Here is a 22,083-nt window from a genome sequence, read left to right on the forward strand (position 1 = left end):
TCTGATTTTTTTTTTATCAATAAACTCTTTGGCCCACTGCAAAGAGCAGAGTTTAAGATAAACAATTACCATTTCTATTACCTATATATATATATATATATATATATATACTCTATATATATATGTATGCATAATGCTAGTTTGTAAACAATTATTGTGTTGCTTGTGTCAAATTGCTTTAGTTGTTGTTGCTACTTCGTTTTTCTTCTTTCTTTTTTCTTTTTTTTTTGTATTTACATGACTGCCTGAAATTCTAGATATAGCGCAACTTTCTCACAGGGGGGGATGTTTTGGGGAACAGGGGCAAAGCTCTTAACAATGGCACACACGCATATATTGGTCTGGTCTGGTCTGGACTCAATGGGAGGCAGGGAGGTTGGGAGTGAGGCAAAGTAGTAACTGTTTACATAACTGCATATGTATGTTTGTATGTTGGTTTATTTTTCTGTCGATTTGCCTGTTGTGTTAGTTTGTTGTGGTTGTTGTGGCTTATGAGGGGCGGCATTTTTCGTCTTTTATTTAACGTGTTAGTTTATGTTTTTTTTTCTCTCTTTTTTTATTTAAAATAGTACACATTCTTGAAGTATGATTGTACTATTCGTGCGTTGAGTAATATGATCAGCAATTGGACTGAAAAGTATACATCAACTTTGAAGTAGTAAAAGACACAATATGCCATTCATTTATCATTAAGTTCATCAATATAACTTTAATGATTTTTCACATTCATTTTAATTTATAATTGCGTTTGCAAAAACTAAAGATTGTTTCATATAATTATGTACACACAATTGACATAGTTCAAGTTAAAACTTTCCAAAAGAAAAATTAATTTCCTGTTTTTTTTTTTTGTTATGATATTTAAGAGTGACTTTTATAATATGTTTACATAATATTTAAATAAGGTAAATTGATGAATTTTTGCCTTGACTCCTTTTATATTTCTATTTAAAAAAAAAGTATTTACACTAAGTATTACTACTTATTATCTGAGTATGGTAATATCTTAAGCGTTTCGTTGGTTGTTTTGTGTGTGTGTGTGTGTGTGTGTATGTGAATGTGTGTTTGTGTGTGTGTGTGTGGGTATGTGTGTGTGTGGGTATGTGTGTGTAAAGGTATGTGCGTGTGTGTACACGTGCTTTGGGTGTGTGTCCCAAATGCAACTGCCGATAATTTGTTTGCATCGTTGTGCCTTAGTGCAAAATCCTAAACATACACAGCTTATTGACGCAGCAGTTGAATCCCCCTAAACACATATTTAACTAGTTTAGTTTTGTTAGTAGTTGTTGCCTATTTATGCGGGAGAGATCAGCAAATGGATCAGATCAAGAGCTCAACAAACAAATCGAAGAGAGGCGCATGCAACCGATAAAATTGCTTGTATTTTATATTTAGTATGATTTTGCTACATATATATGCATGTATGTGTTGTGAGTGTGTGTTACCTGTTTAGATGTGCGTGTGTGTATGTGTATATGTGTGTGTGTGCGCGTGCGTGTGTGTGTGTTTTAACAATGTGTTACATGTTTAGATGTGAGTGTGTGTGTTTGTATGAGTGTTTTAACAATGTGTTGCATGTTACATGTGTGTGTGTTTTGTTTTTCTTTTGTATTTATATAGACATTATATATATATAGATATATATATATATATTTATATAAATACGGGCTCTAGGCTCAGTCGCGTACTACAACATTCTTTTTGTTTTGTTTTGCTTGTTTTTTTGTGTTTCTTCATTTGGGGGAGAGGGGTTAGGTCATTTCGGCATTTTCAGTTGCTGCTGTTGTGGCTTTTGTTGATATTTCAGGTTTGGTTGTTGTTGTTGTTCTTGTTGATGTTGTAGTTCCTATATTTTGTTTTGACTTCCTTTTTGTCGTTATTATTGTTTTAATGTTCATGTAGGCTGTTAATCAGGCATCTCGACCCATTTTGCGAGATTTCTAGCGACAAGTTCCTTATTGATAAAAATTATATTCTGCAATAACAAAATAATATCGATTAGTTTGTCTTGCTATATTTAATAAAAATAGATTAAGCATTTCATTTACTTAACTAACTGATCAAGCTTTAATTATTAACTTCAACAGCAACTGAGCTGACGTAAATACAAAACTTAGTCTCCTTTGAATGTTAGATTAACTGATTTAAGAATTAAATGAATTGCTTTTAAAATATTGATAACGATACAAAATTTATAGTTATGACTATGAGCAATAGTAAACCAATGCAATTGTTAAAATATTATGGAAACAAATATAAACATTTAAACCATGACAATTATTTGCGAATTCAAATAATTCATTTAGACATCAAATTAAATTTTATGAAAGCCGAGCGAGATGCAAGATGTATCTATCTATCTATCTCTCTCTATCTCAGACAAGCTCTCGCCATCTCTGTCTCCGTCTCTGTTCGTTTTATACTCACATTTGGACCTAGAGAAGCAAATAAATAGATTTCTGGTATGTTATGGCTATTGTAGCCGGCGACTTGTGCTTGCAAGACAATGCCTTTGGTTAATTTGTTGAGGATATCAGCCGCATCGGCCGAATATGTATCATCTAAACCAAATGCAAAAGATAGAAAGAAAAAATAAATTAGTAAATATGCAATGTTTTGGTCACAGATGGAGAATTGAATAACCACTTACCGATTGGCTCGATGTTGGACAGTATGCATTCGGTTGCCTGAAATGGCAATGCCATAAAATCTGTCCGAATTTGACGCAATGCACTAAAGCTGACATTCATGTAGCCACCAAAGTCTAAGAATTTGATAAGACAACGCTCCACATCGTCGGCATCGGTGTCAACAATCTGCACACGATACCAAATCCCATTGATGGGCATCACACAAACGGCGCTAATCTCAATGTTTGGCAATAGTGGTGCATCCATGGTTGAATAACTATCGTACATGGCCTTCTGTAGAGCATGCAGTGATGGATGCGATGGATGCAACGGATGCTGGATGAACACATGGTCTCCAGAGAGCACAGCGCTGACCACAACATCATTGTTGATGCCTTCGATCAGATTTAGCTACAATTATACAATGTATACGCATATGAAAATAAATATATATTTACTATTTTTTTTGGTTTTGTACAATTGCGGTTAAAATAATAGTCTTGCTGCTTCTCGAAGCATTTAATAGAAATATTACTCATTTTATGACGATAAAATCGACACCTCTTCAAAATCTTCAATATGAGGGAAAAACTTCAATTCGGCAGAAACAAAAAATGTTGGATTTCTCATCTGGGAATGTTTTCAAATACAATTATTTTCCAAATACTAAGCGTAGTAAAATATAGCCACCTTTCATATCTAGTTTTTAGTTCACGATTATTCCACTACTATTATAATGATAAATTTCAATAATAATTTAATACAGAATATATATTAAATATATATACGAATTATTAAATTTAATGACTTTCAGTTTTTTGCTAATAAATTTGATTGCTATGCCAACTTTTAATGCTTACTTATCTTCAGTATTGACTGCTTGTGTTTAAAGAAAATCATCATAATTTGTTAACTATATTATAAGTATTTTGTTTAACATTTATCAAAACATATGGTTTTGGTACTATTATTTTGACCGCAACTGTCTATATATAGATTGTTATCGAGATAAATCGATAACTGCAATAAGTCTTTGGTAAGTCGTGCTTCAAATTGAAATACCTTTGCAAACATTTACCAAAATTATGAAATAGTATTTCATTTTGAATTATACATAGATTCATGATTTAAGAGATCATTTAGCAAATTAAGTTTTAGTAGTTTTAGTAAATCCATATATTGTATCTGTATCTGTCACACAGTTAAAGATACAATTTCGTCGAGCTTAAACTCACTTGTAGATTATAGAGGCTTTCAGTCGAAAGAGGAACTACGGTTTGCGGAAGCGCATAATGGATTCGTTGCATTGTGAAATTGGGATAGCGTCTAGCTGGCAAACGTTGGCGTATCATTGCCAAAGCGGCATCGATCTCATTCTCTGTGCCCTCAATGGTGCAGATGCGCAATTTACCGGATGAATAACGTGTCTTGCTTAGCACCACATTTGCCAAAGTTTTCGCCTTAATCTGATTGATGAATGTCCGTTTGCGTCCATACAACTGGCCAATTAGGCCATTGGGAAAGTAGAAACGATATGAGGTCTTCACGCGCGTTGTCGCCTCCGAACGTGGCAGGCTAGAACCCTTGCCCGAATCACCCGATTGTACACTGCAAATGCTCAGCGATGGACTTGCTGCATCCACATTACGCTTCTGATTGCCATTGGCTGCTGCTGTATTTTCTGTGTTTGCATTCACATCCTTGGCTACAACAATTGTTTGCTCCACGACAGGGTTATCCTGTTCCACCTCAGCCAGCGCAGTCTGTTGTGGCACACCTGCAATTGGAGTTAGTGCTGGAGTTGGAGCTGTTGCTGGAGCAGTTTTTGTTTCCTTCATCTCCTTTTTGGGCTCACAATTGTTGTTTGGCTCGCCAAACTCCTGTTTGGTGTATTTGCTCTCGAGAAACGAATTCTCTGGCGATATTTTGGGTGTGCATGTGGCCTTAATCACAACTGGCTCCTCGCCCTTTTGATTGATTTTACGATTGTAGAATAAAACGCGATTATTGCTAATCGAATCGGGTAAGTCCCTGGGCGACGATAAATTCTCAAAATCTTCATCGATGGAGCACAGCTTCTTGTGTTCGGCATCCTGAATTTTTGATTTCAACATTTCTGAGTCAATTTGCTGCTGTTGCTGCTGCTGCTGATGTTGGTGTTTGCCCGGCGATGCACGACCATTTTGTATGGTAATCGGTGCCGATTTGCCATATAACATTGTATTTGGGCTATCATTTTCATTGCCATGATTCAGCGAACCATTACCGTTAACACTTATGTTCATTGACTTTGTTGTGGCTCCTCCTCCTACTGCATTATTTGGCAATTTCCCATTTTGTGATTGAAGCCCATTCATTTTAATTGATGGGTCGACGACGTCATCCTTAACTTGCTTCCCATTGGCTTTAGCATCATCATCGTTTTTATCTATACGATTTTTATTTCTACGCCGAAACCAAAAGACGCCGAGTATAAATGCTACACCGGGCAGTGACAGAAAGAGTAGTGGACGACCGGATACCATTTTCGCTGAATATTGGAGAATCTGCAAAAATGGACGCGAGAATCAAAATAAAATTAATATCACTTCTACAGAAAATGCGTAAATGTGCTGAATCTTAACAATACAAATGAACAAAGCAGATGCTTTACTTTCAAGATTGTGACACAATGCTTACTGCTTATTAATAGAATCAAATCAATCATTGAGATCAAATCACATTTCCAAATAAATAACGTTTATGAAAGCATAATTAAAAGAGCATAGTTAAATAATTGAAATTTTTAAACAAATTAAAATTATAAGTTATGCGACATTAATAAATATAATAGTATAATAGACAAAATCGAGAGCTATCCTTGCATTAGACAATATCATCGTATAGTAAACTTTTTATGTTTTGAATATATATTTCTAGCCACATTTTCAAAATATCTTTTGGGGACTAATGCAACAGCATACATAAAAATATCTTGGTATATGGAGTTGTGTAGGATTCCGTTTACGATCCCTCGCACAAGGTATGCGAGCCTGTAAAGCGGGTAAAGAAGCTTTCAGCAACGCATACTTTCTGCATTACAAAATAAGTAAAATGTGACAAGTAATATGGATAAAAGTATAGATTACGTATCGAATTCGTAATGTGCTTTTCTCGCTACTGGGAATGCAGTACAGAGAGAGACACAGAGAGACAGAGAGAGAGAGAGAGAGAGAGACAGAGACAGAGAGTGGGGATGCAATTAACAAGAGTCGCCCGCAGCATATTCAAGTGGAAAGGAAAAAACCATCAACGATTTCTAGATTTACATAAACATGGGATTTGGATGAGTTTTAAAACAAAACGAAGCTGATATTGAGAAATATGCGTATAAATACGCATGCTGTTTTTAATACATTCACTTGCTACTACTAGATAGATAAATATGTTGCAGAAAGTCACAGTTTGTTTGGGTCGCGGCCATCACGAGACCCATTTGGCATCTACATTCGTGTGTGTGTGTGTATTTAGCTGTTTATATATATATTTGTATATGTATGCCTGCGTATTTATAGCAACAATACATAATTATAGAAAATCATTTGAATAACAGCAACGCCGTCGAGCAAACAAATAAGGTGCACAAGGCAGAATGCCACGCGGAAGCAAGCGAGCGAGTTAACAAGTGAGACAGAGAGACACAGATAGAGAGAAAGAGAGAGAGAGAGAGGGGGAGCAGCAAGCATATTCAGATCAAGCGAGCGGATCAGTGTTGACATTTTGGCTATTTAATAGCCAACATTAAAACAAAAAACTGCCTTCTTAAGAAAATTGTAGTTGTTTTTTAATTGTTTGCATTTGAGTTCATCTTGTACAAATACATTCATTATTCATTATTTTGTTTTGTTTCAATACATTTATTTCGAGCACATTTCTAGATTTGTTAATTTTTTTTAGCATTTCTTTTCTGCCTTTCACATACTGGCAGCACTGAAACGAGCAAATTGAGAGTGAGAGAGAAAGGGGAAGAGTGCCATGCATCTCTCTTGCGCCTGCGCCTAGTGTCAAGTGTGAATAGAAATGCCGCAAAAGCAACAACAAGAGGAACAGCAAACGCGAGCAGCTTTGTGTGGCAAGAGGAAGACCAAGAACAAGAATAAGAAAACAACAACAACAACAAGAACAGCAACAAGCATTACGCTGACGGCAATTGTTATGAAATCATTACAAAACAAACCGTTGCTAAAATTAATGAAAACTAATAAAGGCGACTGCCAAAAGTTACAGCAATAGCAAGAGCAAGAACAACAACAACAGGAAGGAGAAGAAATTAATGAATTCACCTTAAAGCTCGACGATGTAATTTAATTGTTTCACATACGCACACACCCACACCACTTATTCGTTAGTTTTCGTAAAGGATTTTTGTCTATTTCAATAGGATTGACTTATATTCAATAAATTCGTTTTATATTTTATTTTATTTTGGCAGTTTAATTCGTTAAAAAAAAACAGTCATTTTTAATTCGTTTAGATTGAAGCGGCAAAAGATTTCGACGCCGGCTGAGCGTTTTGAGCAATTCGAGCTTTTGTTTATTATTATTTTATTTTCTTTTTGTTAATGCGTATCTATCTCCGCTATGTGATGATATCGCCTCGATATGCAAAGGGAAACTACCCAAAAAGCGCTTCTTTTTTTTGCCATATGTGCTGTGCATGTGTGAGTGTGTGTGAGTGCGTATATGTGTGTGTGAGCTTCGCACCCCCTTCCCCCACCACAAAAGAGTAGAAGGATCGTGCGATTGCTTCGTTTTTCTATTTATTATTTCTAGCGGCTCTTTCCGACACACACACACACATTTGCAATTTGTCAACCATTGCCAACCCGATCCGATCCAATCCAATACACCCACCCAGCGCAAACGCAGTGTCAACAGCCTCAAGAAAGTAACAGGTAACTGTTAACAGTACTGCCAGACTTGAAAACACCCTGTTCTACATTTTTGCAAATCGATAACTATCGAAGCGAGTCATCAAACATAGAACACTCTTTGGCCTATAAGAAAATAGACACAAAATGTTTAACATAAATAATTTATATTATTATACAAACTTGAGAATAAACTTTGCAATTATTTCTCGGAAGTCTACAGGGTAGAAAGTTGATCAAAAGCACAGATAGAGAAGAGCATAAAAGAGAGCGCCCTTCGAGGTATTTCAATGAGCCAATAAAAATGTCAATTTCTCTGTTTTCGTTTTTGTTTTCGTTTTTATGTTTTCTTCAAACCTGTTGAACTGTTAAGTGATTGTTGATTCGTGTGTGTGTCTATTTGTCTATGTATGCACTTTTGGCTGTTTCGTCACCAACAATCTGGCTGGCGGCGTTTTGTTATTATTGATAAGCTCTAATCAGAAAAATAAGGTTGCAAAGGCTGCCACTTTGGTCCAACGTAAATACTCAGCTCAGATCTCAGCTGTGAAGCATTCTTCCCACAGAAAACTGGAATATTACAGTTACTATTACTTATTCCACGAATTGCAAGCAAGGCAACATTGCCACATACACAGAATTGTAAAGGGAAAAAATACAATTTTAACAGCTTTAAACAACTGTTAAGTTTAAAGAATGTAAATATACATATGCAACAATGTACATATCGTGTGTGCTTGCGTATCTGTTTGTGGGTGCAAAATAAACAATGTTTGACATTTGCCGCTTGACTTTGAACTTGCCTGGTGAGGCCCACACACGATTCTTCTGCTGTAAGTAACAAATGCTACAGTAAAATTTCCATAACATATATATACGATTGTGTACACATTTATGTATGCGCATAACATTTTTTTTGTGGTCGTTAAACTAGCTGAAGCTTAAATTCAAGGCCTGCGATTTAAATTTAACTCGTTATCAAAGGGCGCACAGAGAAGTGCGTAGGAGAGAGAGAGAGCGAAGTTTATTTTTCTATTAACACACGTACGGAAGCAGTTGGAAGAGAAACAACAAAAACAAGAACAACAAACGTAAAATGTTTGTTGCTTTACTTTGTCCAACACTGCCCCCCGCACCCACACCCAACACCATCACTCACTATAACCTCCCTCTCTACCTCGCGCTCTCTCTCTCTCCTTAGCTTTGTCAACACACACATTCGCTACAATCTAGCAACGTGGTTGCCGATCATCTGCTTGACAAAAATGTATTGTATAATCGAGCAAATAAATGTGATATTTTGATTTCAGACCGTTGTTTTTTTTTTTTTTGCAACGCTGGCAACAAATTTGTTGCGTGAGGTTTTTTTTAAACTTGTTCTGCTTATTAAAAGCAAAGTAGTTTAGTAAACTTTTAATTGAAGCGCAGCTGTTGCGAAAACCGTATAATAACAACAAAATAAAAATACGCTCAATATTACTTAAATTTGTTGTGTATGAAAATTCCAAAGCAATACCAAAGCAAAAATGACTCAGCTACAAGAAGAATTTTCCACACACAAATTTATTATATGCATGTATATATAGATGTATTTTAATGTATTTAGCTATAGCTATGTAAATAAAAAGGCATAGATATATATATTTATGTATATATATATATAAGCGAGCATGCGGCAAGCCGACAATATAATTTTCATTGTGTAATCGCATCAAATATTAAGGACCCATAAGTCTCCAGAACATTGATCTTAAATTTACACACACATATATATATATGTATATACATATACATGGTCAAATTGACAGGCGGCACAAATTGAAAGCCGCATGTTTTTAGCAAATTCAACAACAACAAGGTGTTGCCACCTATTGATTATGTTGCGCATTTTTTGCACTAGCACACACACAATCACAATTAAGAGAGCAAACAAAAAAAAAAAACAAAAAGAGCACATAATATAGCAAATGATTTTCGCATTGTCTTTGGGTGTCTTTTTGAGAGTTATTACGCATCACTTTACAAACAAATTTCTTTTGCAACATGACACCATTTTTCCCATTTGGTCTGTGTGTTTGTGTCTCTGTTTTGGCAACTGTTTTGTAGTAGGTTATGTTCCGCGTGCTCAAATGTGCGCTTACCTTTTGAAACCAGTGGGGTAATTAATATGTTTTCAATTGCTTTTCTTTTAGCTGTTTGAAGTTGAAATGTTTTTTGCTTTTTCACTTGGCTTTTTTTTTTTTTTTTGACTTGATTGACACGAAACTGGAGCGTACAAAGCAGCAGAAATTAAACACGTGTCTACGTCTACCTTTTACATATCATAACATGGCCGGCGAATACAGTGTTGCCATCACTGCGCACGAACGCCGATTAGCGAAGTAAACACACTCTGCCAACTCTGCTTTATCGAATGAAACGCATTATTTTGAAAAGAAATCACTTTGGGAAAATATTCGTGGTTGAATTGCTTTTAAATTGTTTGCACAAATTGCCAAAATGCGTGTGAATACGCTTAATCGGGCTGAATGACAACACATTCATGAACAGAGCTGCAATGAGTTGCAATCGATGTAATCGATAAGCAGAGAGCTGACTATCGATATCGATATTTACAAAGCAGACACCAGAAAATCATTGATTTCAAATATATCAGGAGTATATCAAATGCTATTCATTTTGTAGAGCTGAGGTTATTTAATTCTATTTCTTAGATGACGTATCGATAAATCAAATACATCTCTTTTTTCTAAGTATATATATCGATATGTCAAAAGCAGTCAAAACATGAAACTAGGTGTGCGAGTGCTGCCACCTATCAAACTTATCGTTAACTTTAAAATAAATGACCAAAGAATTGTCCACATAGAGAATAGATTTTAATGTCAAAATCCAAAGAAACATATACCCATGTAGTATCACACCAAGGTAACTTACAGAATCGAATCGTTTGCAAAAGGCATTCTTTGTGTGGTCTGGCAACGCTACGCTATGTCAGAGCGCATTCGGTTTCCTGTTTGCTTGCTTTGACAGCGCTCTTTCTACCATTTGACAGCAACTGAGGTAGGTCGACGACAAAAATACTTGTGTTCAAATTCCAAAAATATTACATACATCAACGAATTGTATGTGCAACTGATGTGTGCAACATAAAGTTGAAACATTACCAAACAATTAAACACAATTATTGCACGTTATCACTGAACCAAAATTAACTAAAAATTGTGTTTACTTTTTTATTTCGTTTTTCGCTTCCAGTGACAATGGCTGTCCGCTACGAGTTGTGCATTGGCCTTAACCGAGGCCACAAGACCACCAAAGTCAAGAATGTTAAGTATACCGGCGACAAGAAGGCCAAGGGTATGCGTGGCTCCCGTTTGAAGAACGTAAGTGTTGAGAATAATAGGCAAAAAAAATAAACTTGCATTTTTGTTTACATTTGATTGATTGATTAACTTTTGCCTTTCTTTTCACGCATAGATTCAAACGCGTCACACCAAGTTCACGCGCGATCTGGTTCGCGAGGTCGTTGGCCATGCGCCGTATGAGAAGCGAACCATGGAGCTGCTGAAGGTGTCGAAGGATAAGCGCGCCCTCAAGTTCCTCAAGCGCCGCCTTGGCACACACATCCGTGCCAAGAGGAAGCGCGAGGAACTGTCCAATATTCTCACTCAGCTGAGGAAGGCTCAGACTCATGCCAAGTAAAGTGGAGCAACACCAACAACAGCAACGACAACTACAACAGCAGCAGTAAACTGTGCGTGTTTTTTTTTTTACGCGGTGTTTTTTTTTATTGTTTAAATCAAATACATTCGCAAAAAAAGTGTAAAAACTGCAACTACAAAAATAATTCTTATTAGTTGCACGCAACTAACCTTTAACAAATGAAAAATTATCTTCAGCAATAGACCTGTTGATATCCACTCTATCTAAAAGTCTTCTTTTTTGAACGGATAGCAAATTAAGCAGCACTCAATTGATATAGGAGCTGTATTTATACCATATATTATATGGAGATGTTGGATCTCGACCCTGAAAGTATATTTATATGTATATTCCGTATGAGTATCAGAAGTCAAAATCGATATATATATAGACCTGCACCCGCCTGTCTGCTATGCAATCAAATCAGTTTTCAAGATTGATCTTGATCAAAAATTTACCAAAAACTTAGATTTTTATATTTTCTAGTCTGTAAATCACGCACATTGTTCGATTTATGTTGACAGACTTTTGCGTGAAGTATTCAAATGTCAGAAAAATTCCTCCATTTAAGTAAATATATATTATTGATCGGTCGAGTCGTTGTAGCCGGTGTCCATCCCTCAGTCCTACAGCTATTTCTGCATTAACAATATCGGACTTCGATTTTCGATATTCGTTTAAGTGTGCTTAAAAATTAGTATGAAGTATCGTTTTAATTTTTTTTCCCCCTCCAATTAATCTTATTTGTAAGGGAAATTTAAAAAAACACCATTTAAATACTGCGTTATTTAATTTGAGGCAACGAAATGATTGACTGGTTTTAGTTATTGTTCTGGGCTTAGTTTAGATTTATTGAACAAGATGGATGCATTTACGAATGCTTAAGAATTTGTCTTAATACTTAAATGAAATGGGTTTATTTCTGCAAGTAATGCTCTTAAAATTGATACAACTCCGAGTTTGATGTGCTTGTCGTGTGGTACAGTGCACCATCCAACTACAGTGCACACTCGTTAAATGCACACACACATATAATAGTAGGTGTGTCTGTGTGTGTGTGTGTGCGTATGGCACTTGTAAATAACTGCAGCTGGAGCTGGGAACCGGGGAACGGAGGAGTTCTTAAGTGGTGCACATGGAAGAATGCAGAATGCTTACAAAACTATTGAGTACTTTACTTGATGGTGCAGAGCAGGAAATAGATTAAGGGGTCAGGATTAGGGATAAAGCATTTGGAATTACGAATAAGGATGTTAGGCAGCACCATTTAGTGAACACAGCCGTTTTGTGTCGCTTCGATTGAGGAGGATAGTTTCAGCCGGATAGATCTCATCAGGGATCGTCGTCGGTATCATCATTTAGGCTGGGCAGCGAGATGGTCACCTCACCGATGAAATGTGCCTCATTCGCATCATTGGAGACGATGATGCGTTCGTATTCGCTACCAGTGAGTGGATTAACTATCTCATAGCAGCTGCCTGTCAACGTTTTTGCATCCGTATCCGCATCATTCTTGATATGCGGCGCAAGGATCTGTTGGGTCACCTCCAAACTCTCGATGCGCGTCATCTCCAAGCGATAAAATCCATTCTCATCCACACGATATGTGAAACGCTTATGGCCGGATGGCAAACGGAAGCCGTGTTTCTTGATCAAATGCACCGACAGGGAGTTGCCGCTCTTGAAGAAGCGTTCGCAACAGTGGCACGCATAGAAGATCGGATTGTTGCCGTGTACCTCCAGAAAGTGCTGAAAAAAATAAAATTGCAGTCTTAATTGGTTTTTCTGCTTTCCAATCAATAAATCACATCATTTAAACAATAACATTTCTTTTATATATGGATTTGGCGATTGCAGCTGCTTACCCTACGCATTTGGGTGTAGGTGCGCACCGAGTACTGGCAGCCGGGATGCTCGCACTGATGTACCATCTTCGAGTGGACAATTTGAACGTGCTTGGCCAGATCGGATTCGCGGACGCAGCGCGTATCGCATTCGCTGCACTTGAACGGCTTGTCCTTGAGATGGCGATAACGGATGTGCGTCGTCAAGGAGCTAGCCGAGCTGCAGGTCATGTCGCACATGGTGCACTTGTAGCAATTCACATGCCGCACCACATGGCCCCGCAACAGTTTCTCCGTTGCAAAGAATTTAAAGCACTGTTCGCATTGGAATTTTTGAGCTACAGCGAGAAATAGAAAGGAAAATAATTATATAAAAAAAAAATTATATCATATAAAGAAAATCCCCTAAGGACTTAAAAAAATTGGAGCAATCATTTTTCAACTTAACTATAAAAATGACTGCCAACTCTAATTGTGCGAAATGATTCAACAACAATTTTGAAGTCTTTGTAGAGCTCCCCTCCCAGACAATTTTAAAACATTGTTCAAATCGAAATTGTTGCCATAGATTGATAGAAAATAAGAACTTAAAATGATTCCACTCATTTTTCAATCTTGGGTCGATGTTTTTCAAAAGGATCACACATTGTAAAAATGATTGTGAAACAATTGTGATAAAAAAAGATTCACAACAATTTTAAATTCTTTAAAGTACTCTGCTCCCCTGGTCCTGGTGTCCCCACCCAACTTACTATTGTTGTCCGGCTGCCGGCGCAGGTGATCAAAGAGCGTCGTCTTGGTGCGAAAGAGTTCGCCGCAATGGAAGCAGGCGACATGCTTTTTGTTCGAATGCGTGCTGATGTGTTCGATGAGGCGATATTTATTCTCTAGCTGCTTGTGGCACAGATTCCAGTTGCAGTGCGTCTTGGGTCGTTCGTCGTCGGGTGACTTTTGTATCTCGTACTCGAACGAGGCGTGCTGCACAATGTGATCCTGGAACTCGACGATGGAGATGAATGAGCGAAAACAATCGCTCCAGCCGCATTGAAAATTCTGCTTTAGTTCGGGCAGCTTGTCACCCTTGCGGGCGGGCGCATAGCAGGCTGGTATCTCCGGATGCTGTTCGCATTCGTACTTGCCCCTGAGCAGTAGATTCATATAATAGCCATGATAATAGCAATGCCTCTCGAACTCGATGCGGCAATTGGTATTAAAATTGCAATCATTCCACATGCATTCACATTTACCCTCCTGCTCCTCCTGCTGCTGCTGCTGGTGGTGCTCCTCCAGGTGGATGGCAATGTGGCTATTTAGCTGCCATTCGCCATCACAAATCGTTTGGCAATCTTGCCAAGCGCAGCGCAATTGCAAACCAGCAACTTTTTTCCGTTTGCTCGTTGACTGTTGTCGCATCATGGTGCGTTTGGTGTCCGTAATTAGTGTGGTTTTTTCCACAGTTCTTGGTTCTGTGAATTTGTTTGCGTATATTGGTTAATAAATTGCAATTCCTGCAAAAAAGAAAAGAATAAACACAATCGCTATCGTTATGCTTTTATCGTGTGCATTTTCAAAGTGTACGCGAATCGATATTTATTTGAGTCAGTGTTAAACTATCGCGTGCCTTCCACAATGAACGCGTATCGATATTTCAGCTAGTCTTAAAATTGCTTGCTATTTATCAACAATTTGTTATGCCTTGCCTGTCGAAAGCACCAATATATCGCTCAGCCGGCTAGCTATCGGCTCAGGGGTAGTTCGACAGCGATATATTTGAGAATCAGTGCGCGCCGCTCACTCACGAAATAATGCGGCAAAAACGGCGTCCAGCCTATATTTCGTTTACATTCGAATGTCAACGCCAATATTTTGGACGACACTGCTATCGATATTGCAAATAGTTTATATATCACTTGTTTCGATATTTCACGAGCAATTACATGTTTATCGACGTGCTGTTAACATTTTTATGCAAGCGCAATTTTCCCTCCAATTTTCATGATTTCAACTTGCTTATGCTTTAATAATACTTAAAGTTGCCTATTTTTTTTTAAATTAAAATAATGTTTATTTCAGTTGGCACAGCGTGTGCCCATTAAATAAGTTTCACTATAGTCTGATAATATTGAAATATTTTGAAACGCCTATTTTAATTTAGTTTTTACATAAGTTATTTTAAATGATTTTATTTACGCCACTCACTGCTGTTTACCAACATAAGTTTCGCCAACAATTTTTAATTTCCATTTTCCTTTTCGTTGTCTTCAAAACTAATTTAGACTCATGCTTTATTTTAAACTATATATATTATGATTTCTATATTAACTCCAGCTAGATTCAAAAACCGATACTAGCAGCAACAATGTGCACAGTTGGGCTTATAGACCCGGCATTACGTAGGCAATGTTGTCCAGTGTCGTCGCCAGGTTGGTGCTCAATTGTTTCTTATTCTCCAGGCCAGGTATTTGCGTAGTCATGCAGAGCAGCGGTCCCATCGAGCAGAGCAGGCTGTCCAGCAAGACAGATAGGCTACCGGAGAGAGCGACATGACCGTTATGTTCCTTTAGACGCTCGCCAATCACCGTCAGACTCTCGCCGAGCAATTTCAAATGGGCAGCGGCATCGATTGCCTCAATGCCCGACGACTGCTGCTGCGCCTCCTTGCCCACATCCAATTCCTGCTGCTGCTGCAATAAACTGTTGGTGCCTCTGCTATTTGTGTGTTGGTTGGATGTGGATGTGGTTGCTGTTGCTGCTGCTGCCGCTGACTGGCTGCCTGCCTTCGTGCGTGTGTAGCTGGTGCGCTTCTGTCGGCTCTGTGCCCAGGTCGATGGCGACATTGTCATCGTTATCGCTGATGATGATGTCGCCTCAACTGGTAACTGACGTCGATCGGCTGCCAATTTCTTGGTGCGACTCGTCGTCGGACGATTCACAAACGTTGTCTCTGTGGCATCTAAAGCAGCAGCATTCCCATTGCTTGTCATGGATTGCATCGTTGTCGTCGTCGTCGTCATCGTCGTTGTCGCCGCTGTGTAGCCCATCTCGGCTGGTGTGTTTCTTTCTCGGGTGCGCGCCTTTGTCGCCTGCGATTTGGCCTTGCGTCGCCAGGCGTTCTTATCCTTGTTGGACACATTCGCCCACAATTCGCTGAGGCGGCGCGCTGCATTTGCGAAATCTGTGACAATTATATCGATGTATAAGGATTTGGTTTAAGACTTGGCACCAGTTTTGCTCACCCAGATCGGGAAAGTCACGTTTGCGCACGTCACGCGCCCAGAGGCTGTAGGCGGTGAAGCGTGCCCGTCCCTTGTCCTTGCGCTGCGGCTTGTTGCCATCTTTGAGAATCTTGCGCTTGCTGGTCTTCTCGCGCATATAGAGACTCTGGCGGACACGGGAATCGTTTGTGTAGCATGATGATGCCTCCGCTTCGACGCCCTCTACGAGATCCTGCACCAGTGTGTCAACCTCATCGTCCGAGTTCATTAGAGCACCACGCAAATCAGCGCTGCCACCAATAGCCGGCGCCTGATCCACCTGCTCCATATCGGTGATATTGTGATTGTCCACGTCCTCAATATCATCATCATCATCAACGATAACATCATCCACATCCAGTTCGTAGGCCATCGCCAATTCCTGTTCGCGTTCGCGCAACGCATTCGGTGGTCGTCCACGGCCGGGATACCTTGCTGCTGGTCTGCCTGGCCTTTTGGTTCGCTTTTCTATTTCATCCGGGGACTCGAAATCCAAAAGTTTCGATGACTTTTTGCGTACGCGTCCGCTGCGCGAAATACCCGCAACCTGAAAGTCTACAAAAATTGCCTTAGCTCCAGCTTTTTATACTCTGATCCCGAAGGTATCTAGGATGCTAGGAAATCGATAATAGCCGATATTCACAAATCGATAAAGCCACATAAAGATCGGCATATGCCACGCCTACCTCCGTCGCTCTTCCGCAGTTTTTGACTAAGAGTCGTCAAATTTCGTAGGTTTGTTACTGGTTGCCGCCTTTAAGAACCGATAAGAATTTTTCATGGCCACGCCCACACCTGCGCCCATAATCGCAAATGCCGTTATTTCAGAAAGTGTAAGTCGATAAGCCTGCGTATTTCCCACAATTTTAAAGATAGAGTGGTGAAACTTGGAAGGCAACTTTCTGGTAACTTCCTCCATGGACCGGCATATACATTTTCAGGCCACGTCTACACTACGTTGAATGGCCGGGCCTACTCCGCCTCCCTGAACCGATACACCTAACAGGTGTAAATCGATAAGACCATATATATCACACAATTTGAAAGCTAGAGTCGCAACATCTGAAAGATTTATTGCCAGTAACACCCTTCAATAATCCGGGAAAAAAAAATCTGAAACACAAACACAATGAAAGCCTACATCTTCCGCAATTTAAGAGCTATAGTTACCAAAGTTGAAAGGTAGATTACTAAGATTGTACTCCACGCCAACTCCAGCCCCCCAAAATTTCCAAATTCTCATATCTCCGTAATTTATGTGCTACAGGTACCAAACTTCAAAGGAACGTTACTAGTTTATATCTACCGCAATTTGAAAAGACAAACTTGGACAGTGCTTCTTGGCTACACCCACCTTGTTCTTTGCTGGAATAACTTATGGTTTCAAAGTATTTCGCAGTCGGTTACGTCCGACTGCAACGTTCTGTCTTGTTTTTGTGTTTATTTCAATATGTTTTCGCACTTACCCTTGGTGGCCGGAGAACATATTGTTGGTGTTTCCATTGTTTTGGTTCAATCCGTATCAATTGTTGTTAATTGTTGTAAACGACGCGATGAGAAATCGTTCAACAGCTGTTTTGCAGTGCTGGTCAATACATCGATTTTCTTGCGACAATGAACCGATATATCGATGTTTATGCAGCACTTAATTCTGTTGCAAGTCGGTAACCCTGTGAGGAATAATCGAATACACAATGCCTAAATTAAAATGAACATGTACATTAAGTTAATGATATTTGAAGTATTTGTGACATTTCACACATGGGCTGTCATACTTGCAAGCAACAATTTATCGATTGCATGTCGATACACTGGAATAATTTAAGCGATAACTTCAATAAAATATGTTTCTTTTGAATTTGTTCAGTTCCCAAAAAAAATATATATTTAGAAGTGAAAATGCTTTTCACAAATTAAATAATTGAAAAAGTTGCAACTAAAATTAAGCCTATTGCGGCACATTAATGTGAAGCAATTGTTGTTGATGTTTAATGATTAGCCTTCGTAGCCAACATCAGCATCTGTGTACATTTTGATGGGCTGCTCAGCGGTTGCATTAGTTGATTCCATCATTTCGACATCCCGGCAATTGGCTGCCTGCAACTCTCTTCTGATATCCGCCGTAATCTTTGGATGCGTTTTCTTTCTGCAATATGGTAAATAATTAATCAATTGAGTTTCAAAATGTAATTTGAATTAATTAATTGTTACTTTAACAATTGCAGCAAGGCATCCTTTTGCTCCGAGGAGATGTCGTTCTTGTAACGCTGGGCAAACGTCAGCAGACTCTGATGCCACAGCACTGGCAAATCCCGTCGCTCGTTCTCGAATCTGTAAGCGTAGAGATTAGTAAGAGATTGCAACTGGTTGTGGCTTGAGTTACCTGAGAAAATGAAAGACAGCCGCATCGATGACACGATAGGGCAACGCATAACGCTTATCGAGGAAATAGCGTATGAATATCGAATTGGCACCTGAATAGTTCATCTCACAGATCTTCAGGAGACAGGCGGACGAGTGCAGCACGGGTATCGAACTGCGTGCCACAACACTGCCAAAGATGATCGCCTCACGCAACGTACAATCACCCGACTCTAGCAGCGGCAACACGATGCCCTTCATAAATGCAGCCGGCTTGAAGAGTGCTCGCTTGAGGGCATTGTACAGATGCATATTGAGTTTCTTGTATTCGCAGAGATCGTCGCGAATGCGCGGCAACAGCACCAAATTGTAGAAACGCTGGGCCATCGCCTGCGACAGGACGGAGCAAAAGATTCGGGTGCCCTGAAACATGGCGGCGGCACTCCAATTGTGCGGCTCCGTTATGAATAATATTTGCTCCCAGTTCCTCAGCTTGGGTATGATCTTGAAGGCTTTGGGTATTTTGCCGCTGCGATAACGTTTGAGCACATCGCGTACACCCTCGTACATTTCCTTAACCTTGGGATCGATCTCCTCGATCTTCAGCGAACCCTCATCGGAGATTTTCGTATGGATATCGGCGCCCTTTTCCTGTATCTTTTGCATAATCATCTCGGCCAAATGCTGGCTGCGTTTGCCCTCCTTTGTTGTTGCCGGCTGTTGAAAGCGTTCGAAGGCAGCGACATCATCATCATCCATATCCAGGTCGGTCATAAAATCAGTTTCATTCACTTCGCCCTCTTCCTGCTCGCTGGCATCTTCTGTAAATGTAGCCAGTCAATTTGTAAATTGACAAAAATTATTGTTCAATTGAAACATACTCAAATTAAAGTTGACATTTTTTCTGGGCGTCAAACTTGGAAAATTTTCTTCGTCCAGCTCCAGTTGCTGTTGTCTGGCTGCCGCCAATATTTTCTGACTGCTCTTCGCATCGATATTCTGTTCATAAATATATGTAATTATTAAATAATATTAAATACGCAGCGCAAATTTATGCTAAGTTGCTTGACTTACTGGTGACTCCTCGGCGCGCAGCTTGACCTTATCCTTGTCCTTGTTCTTCTTCGGCTTGGTTACTTTGCCCTCGATGATTTGATTCTCTAAACTGACATTTTTAATAATCGCCACGTTCGATTTCTTTGGTTTGCCCATTTTTTGTGTTAGGCAAAAGAAAAGGTTTTATATTAATAACAACACGTGTTGTAATCGTTATTTATCGTTATTGGGTACACCCTGTTATTCGATTAAAACGCATGGTCACCCATCTTTTTGACAGCTGTTGTCGGCATGCTTGCCTTGGAGTATATCGATATTGAGGGATTTTGATAGAGATGTGCAATACATTGAGTTTTGATAACAAACTACTAGAATAAAGTAATCTTATAAGTTAAAAACTAACACTAGTCTCTACAGTTCAGTGAAAATAGGGGTTATATGTGCGCTGGACTCTGTATTAAGGGCTTGGTTATTGTTAATGTACAATCGATTAACGTTTGCAGCATATCGATTAGTCTCGATGTATCGATGGTTACTGCATCCCTATTTCCTTTCCCTTACCTAGCTGGGATTTGACAAGACCGATTCTTTTTTTTTCTGTGTTGATTGCAGCAAGACCAACATAATGAAGGTGTGCTAAGATTTTGTGAAAAATATTCGAGCGAATGCCGTAAACATTCATAAATATTGTTTAAAACGCCTAGCGTAAACACTAAACTAGTGCAAAAATCGAATGATGCATGCAAAACTCAAATGATTGCGCTGCAAATCAAAGATAATTTCGATCACGAATGTGAACTAAACAATAATTTTGTTTGTTTTTTGTTTGTTGTTTTGTGATAATTGCAGCTGAACGTTTCCTATCCCGCAACGGGATGCCAAAAGCTATTCGAAGTCGTCGATGAGCACAAGCTGCGCGTCTTCTACGAGAAGCGTATGGGCCAAATTGTGGAAGCCGACATCCTCGGCGACGAGTGGAAGGGCTACCAGCTGCGCATCTCTGGCGGCAATGACAAGCAGGGCTTCCCCATGAAACAGGGAGTCCTCTCGCACGGTGAGTTCACACAACAAGAAAACAATTTTGGAATGCATATAAACATCTCGATAATTGGGTTTAGGTCGTGTGCGTCTGTTGTTGAAGAAGGGTCACTCCTGCTATCGTCCACGTCGTACGGGTGAGCGTAAGCGCAAATCTGTGCGTGGCTGCATTGTGGATGCTAACATGTCGGTGCTGGCTCTGGTTGTCGTCAAGAAGGGTGAACAGGATATTGGCGGTCTGACCGACACGACAATTCCACGTCGTTTGGGTCCCAAGCGTGCGAGCAAAATCCGTAAGCTTTACAATTTGACCAAGGAGGATGATGTGCGTAGCTTCGTGGTGCGTCGCCCATTGCCCGCCAAGGATAACAAGAAAGCCACATCGAAGGCACCCAAAATCCAGCGTCTCATCACACCAGTGGTGCTGCAACGCAAGCACAGACGCATTGCCCTGAAGAAGAAGCGTCAGTTGGCCTGCAAGGAAGCGGCCGCCGACTATGCCAAGCTCCTCGTGCAGCGCAAGAAGGAATCCAAGGCTAAGCGCGATGAGGCCAAGCGTCGTCGTTCTGCTTCTATTCGCGAGTCGAAGAGCTCCGTGTCGAGTGACAAGAAGTAAAACTGCAATGCAAATTGTGTGCAGCCACAAGCAACACCAATCTTGTAACATCTACCCACATCGTATAAGAAACACAATTGTAGCCGTTTGATAATAAATATGTCAATGGTCTAAAGATATTCCCCACGCTCAACTCGAATACATTCATATTTTTTTTTGTTTGTGTGTGAACTTAAACCGTGAGAATGTCCATCCATAATGGGAGCTGTGCATCAGTGGGAGTTCCTCTTGTAACTTCTTATAATGGCCCCATCAACTTTATAGTGTGTAATAAAAATAATTGAATGGAACTCTTTTGCCATCCTGATAATCAGCAGCAGCCAAGTCGATGTCGCCATGTGATCCATAAAGAATCTGTTCCGTTTCAAAGCGAATGCATCTCAAATTGGAATAATCTGTCGATTTTTTAAATCCATTGTGGAAATTTAGATCTGAGCAGCTGGTCTCTGGCTTGCTGGTCTTCAGCATGCCTAAGATAATAATTCTCTACTGTTACAACCCGATCTAGTTTCCAGCATTATTTGAATTGTTGCTTTAGATTACATCTATGATATAGCCTTGATTAGCCGCAAAGGAGATCATTTGAATATAATCTTGGGTCTATTATAATGCATTATATCTGGATTTTTAATATTATGTGAGATAATCCTATCGGAGATCCCAAAACGTG

General features: G+C 39.4%; 6 protein-coding genes across 6 annotated transcripts; 2 read left to right on the plus strand and 4 right to left on the minus strand.

Annotated features, from left to right (window-relative positions):
* Positions 1-1,840: 1,840 nt before the first annotated feature.
* Positions 1,841-9,960, minus strand: LOC6566080 (A-kinase anchor protein 1, mitochondrial). The gene is made up of 5 exons (XM_001992140.2): positions 9,681-9,960; positions 3,866-5,176; positions 2,651-3,041; positions 2,428-2,561; positions 1,841-1,975 (listed from the first exon to the last, which is right to left on the minus strand). Exons 2-5 carry the CDS (start codon positions 5,153-5,155, stop codon positions 1,907-1,909), a joined length of 1,884 nt encoding a protein of 627 aa, XP_001992176.1. The 5' UTR covers positions 5,156-5,176; positions 9,681-9,960; the 3' UTR covers positions 1,841-1,906.
* A 585-nt stretch (positions 9,961-10,545) lies between these two features.
* On the plus strand, positions 10,546-11,467 carry LOC6566190 (60S ribosomal protein L36). The gene is made up of 3 exons (XM_001992141.2): positions 10,546-10,602; positions 10,798-10,925; positions 11,020-11,467. The coding sequence occupies exons 2-3, from the start codon at positions 10,803-10,805 to the stop codon at positions 11,242-11,244; spliced, it is 348 nt and encodes a 115-aa protein (XP_001992177.1). The 5' UTR covers positions 10,546-10,602; positions 10,798-10,802; the 3' UTR covers positions 11,245-11,467.
* Positions 11,468-12,023: 556 nt separating this feature from the next.
* Positions 12,024-14,596, minus strand: LOC6566191 (histone H4 transcription factor). The gene is made up of 3 exons (XM_032738613.2): positions 13,841-14,596; positions 13,110-13,426; positions 12,024-12,993 (listed from the first exon to the last, which is right to left on the minus strand). Exons 1-3 carry the CDS (start codon positions 14,502-14,504, stop codon positions 12,577-12,579), a joined length of 1,398 nt encoding a protein of 465 aa, XP_032594504.1. The 5' UTR covers positions 14,505-14,596; the 3' UTR covers positions 12,024-12,576.
* A 659-nt stretch (positions 14,597-15,255) lies between these two features.
* LOC6566192 (HMG domain-containing protein 4) lies at positions 15,256-17,927 on the minus strand. The gene is made up of 3 exons (XM_001992143.2): positions 17,809-17,927; positions 16,325-16,897; positions 15,256-16,263 (listed from the first exon to the last, which is right to left on the minus strand). The coding sequence occupies exons 1-3, from the start codon at positions 17,843-17,845 to the stop codon at positions 15,464-15,466; spliced, it is 1,410 nt and encodes a 469-aa protein (XP_001992179.1). The 5' UTR covers positions 17,846-17,927; the 3' UTR covers positions 15,256-15,463.
* Positions 17,928-18,194: 267 nt separating this feature from the next.
* On the minus strand, positions 18,195-20,009 carry LOC6566193 (bystin). The gene is made up of 5 exons (XM_001992144.2): positions 19,778-20,009; positions 19,585-19,702; positions 18,726-19,524; positions 18,554-18,673; positions 18,195-18,488 (listed from the first exon to the last, which is right to left on the minus strand). The coding sequence occupies exons 1-5, from the start codon at positions 19,913-19,915 to the stop codon at positions 18,338-18,340; spliced, it is 1,326 nt and encodes a 441-aa protein (XP_001992180.1). The 5' UTR covers positions 19,916-20,009; the 3' UTR covers positions 18,195-18,337.
* Positions 20,010-20,298: 289 nt separating this feature from the next.
* LOC6566194 (40S ribosomal protein S6) lies at positions 20,299-21,532 on the plus strand. Its single transcript, XM_001992145.3, has 3 exons — positions 20,299-20,390; positions 20,609-20,813; positions 20,878-21,532. The coding sequence occupies exons 1-3, from the start codon at positions 20,385-20,387 to the stop codon at positions 21,411-21,413; spliced, it is 747 nt and encodes a 248-aa protein (XP_001992181.1). The 5' UTR covers positions 20,299-20,384; the 3' UTR covers positions 21,414-21,532.
* Positions 21,533-22,083: the final 551 nt, after the last annotated feature.

The sequence above is a fragment of the Drosophila grimshawi genome, unplaced genomic scaffold (genome assembly GCF_018153295.1).
Source record: "Drosophila grimshawi isolate 15287-2541.00 unplaced genomic scaffold, ASM1815329v1 contig_848, whole genome shotgun sequence".
NCBI lineage: Eukaryota > Metazoa > Arthropoda > Insecta > Diptera > Drosophilidae > Drosophila > Drosophila grimshawi.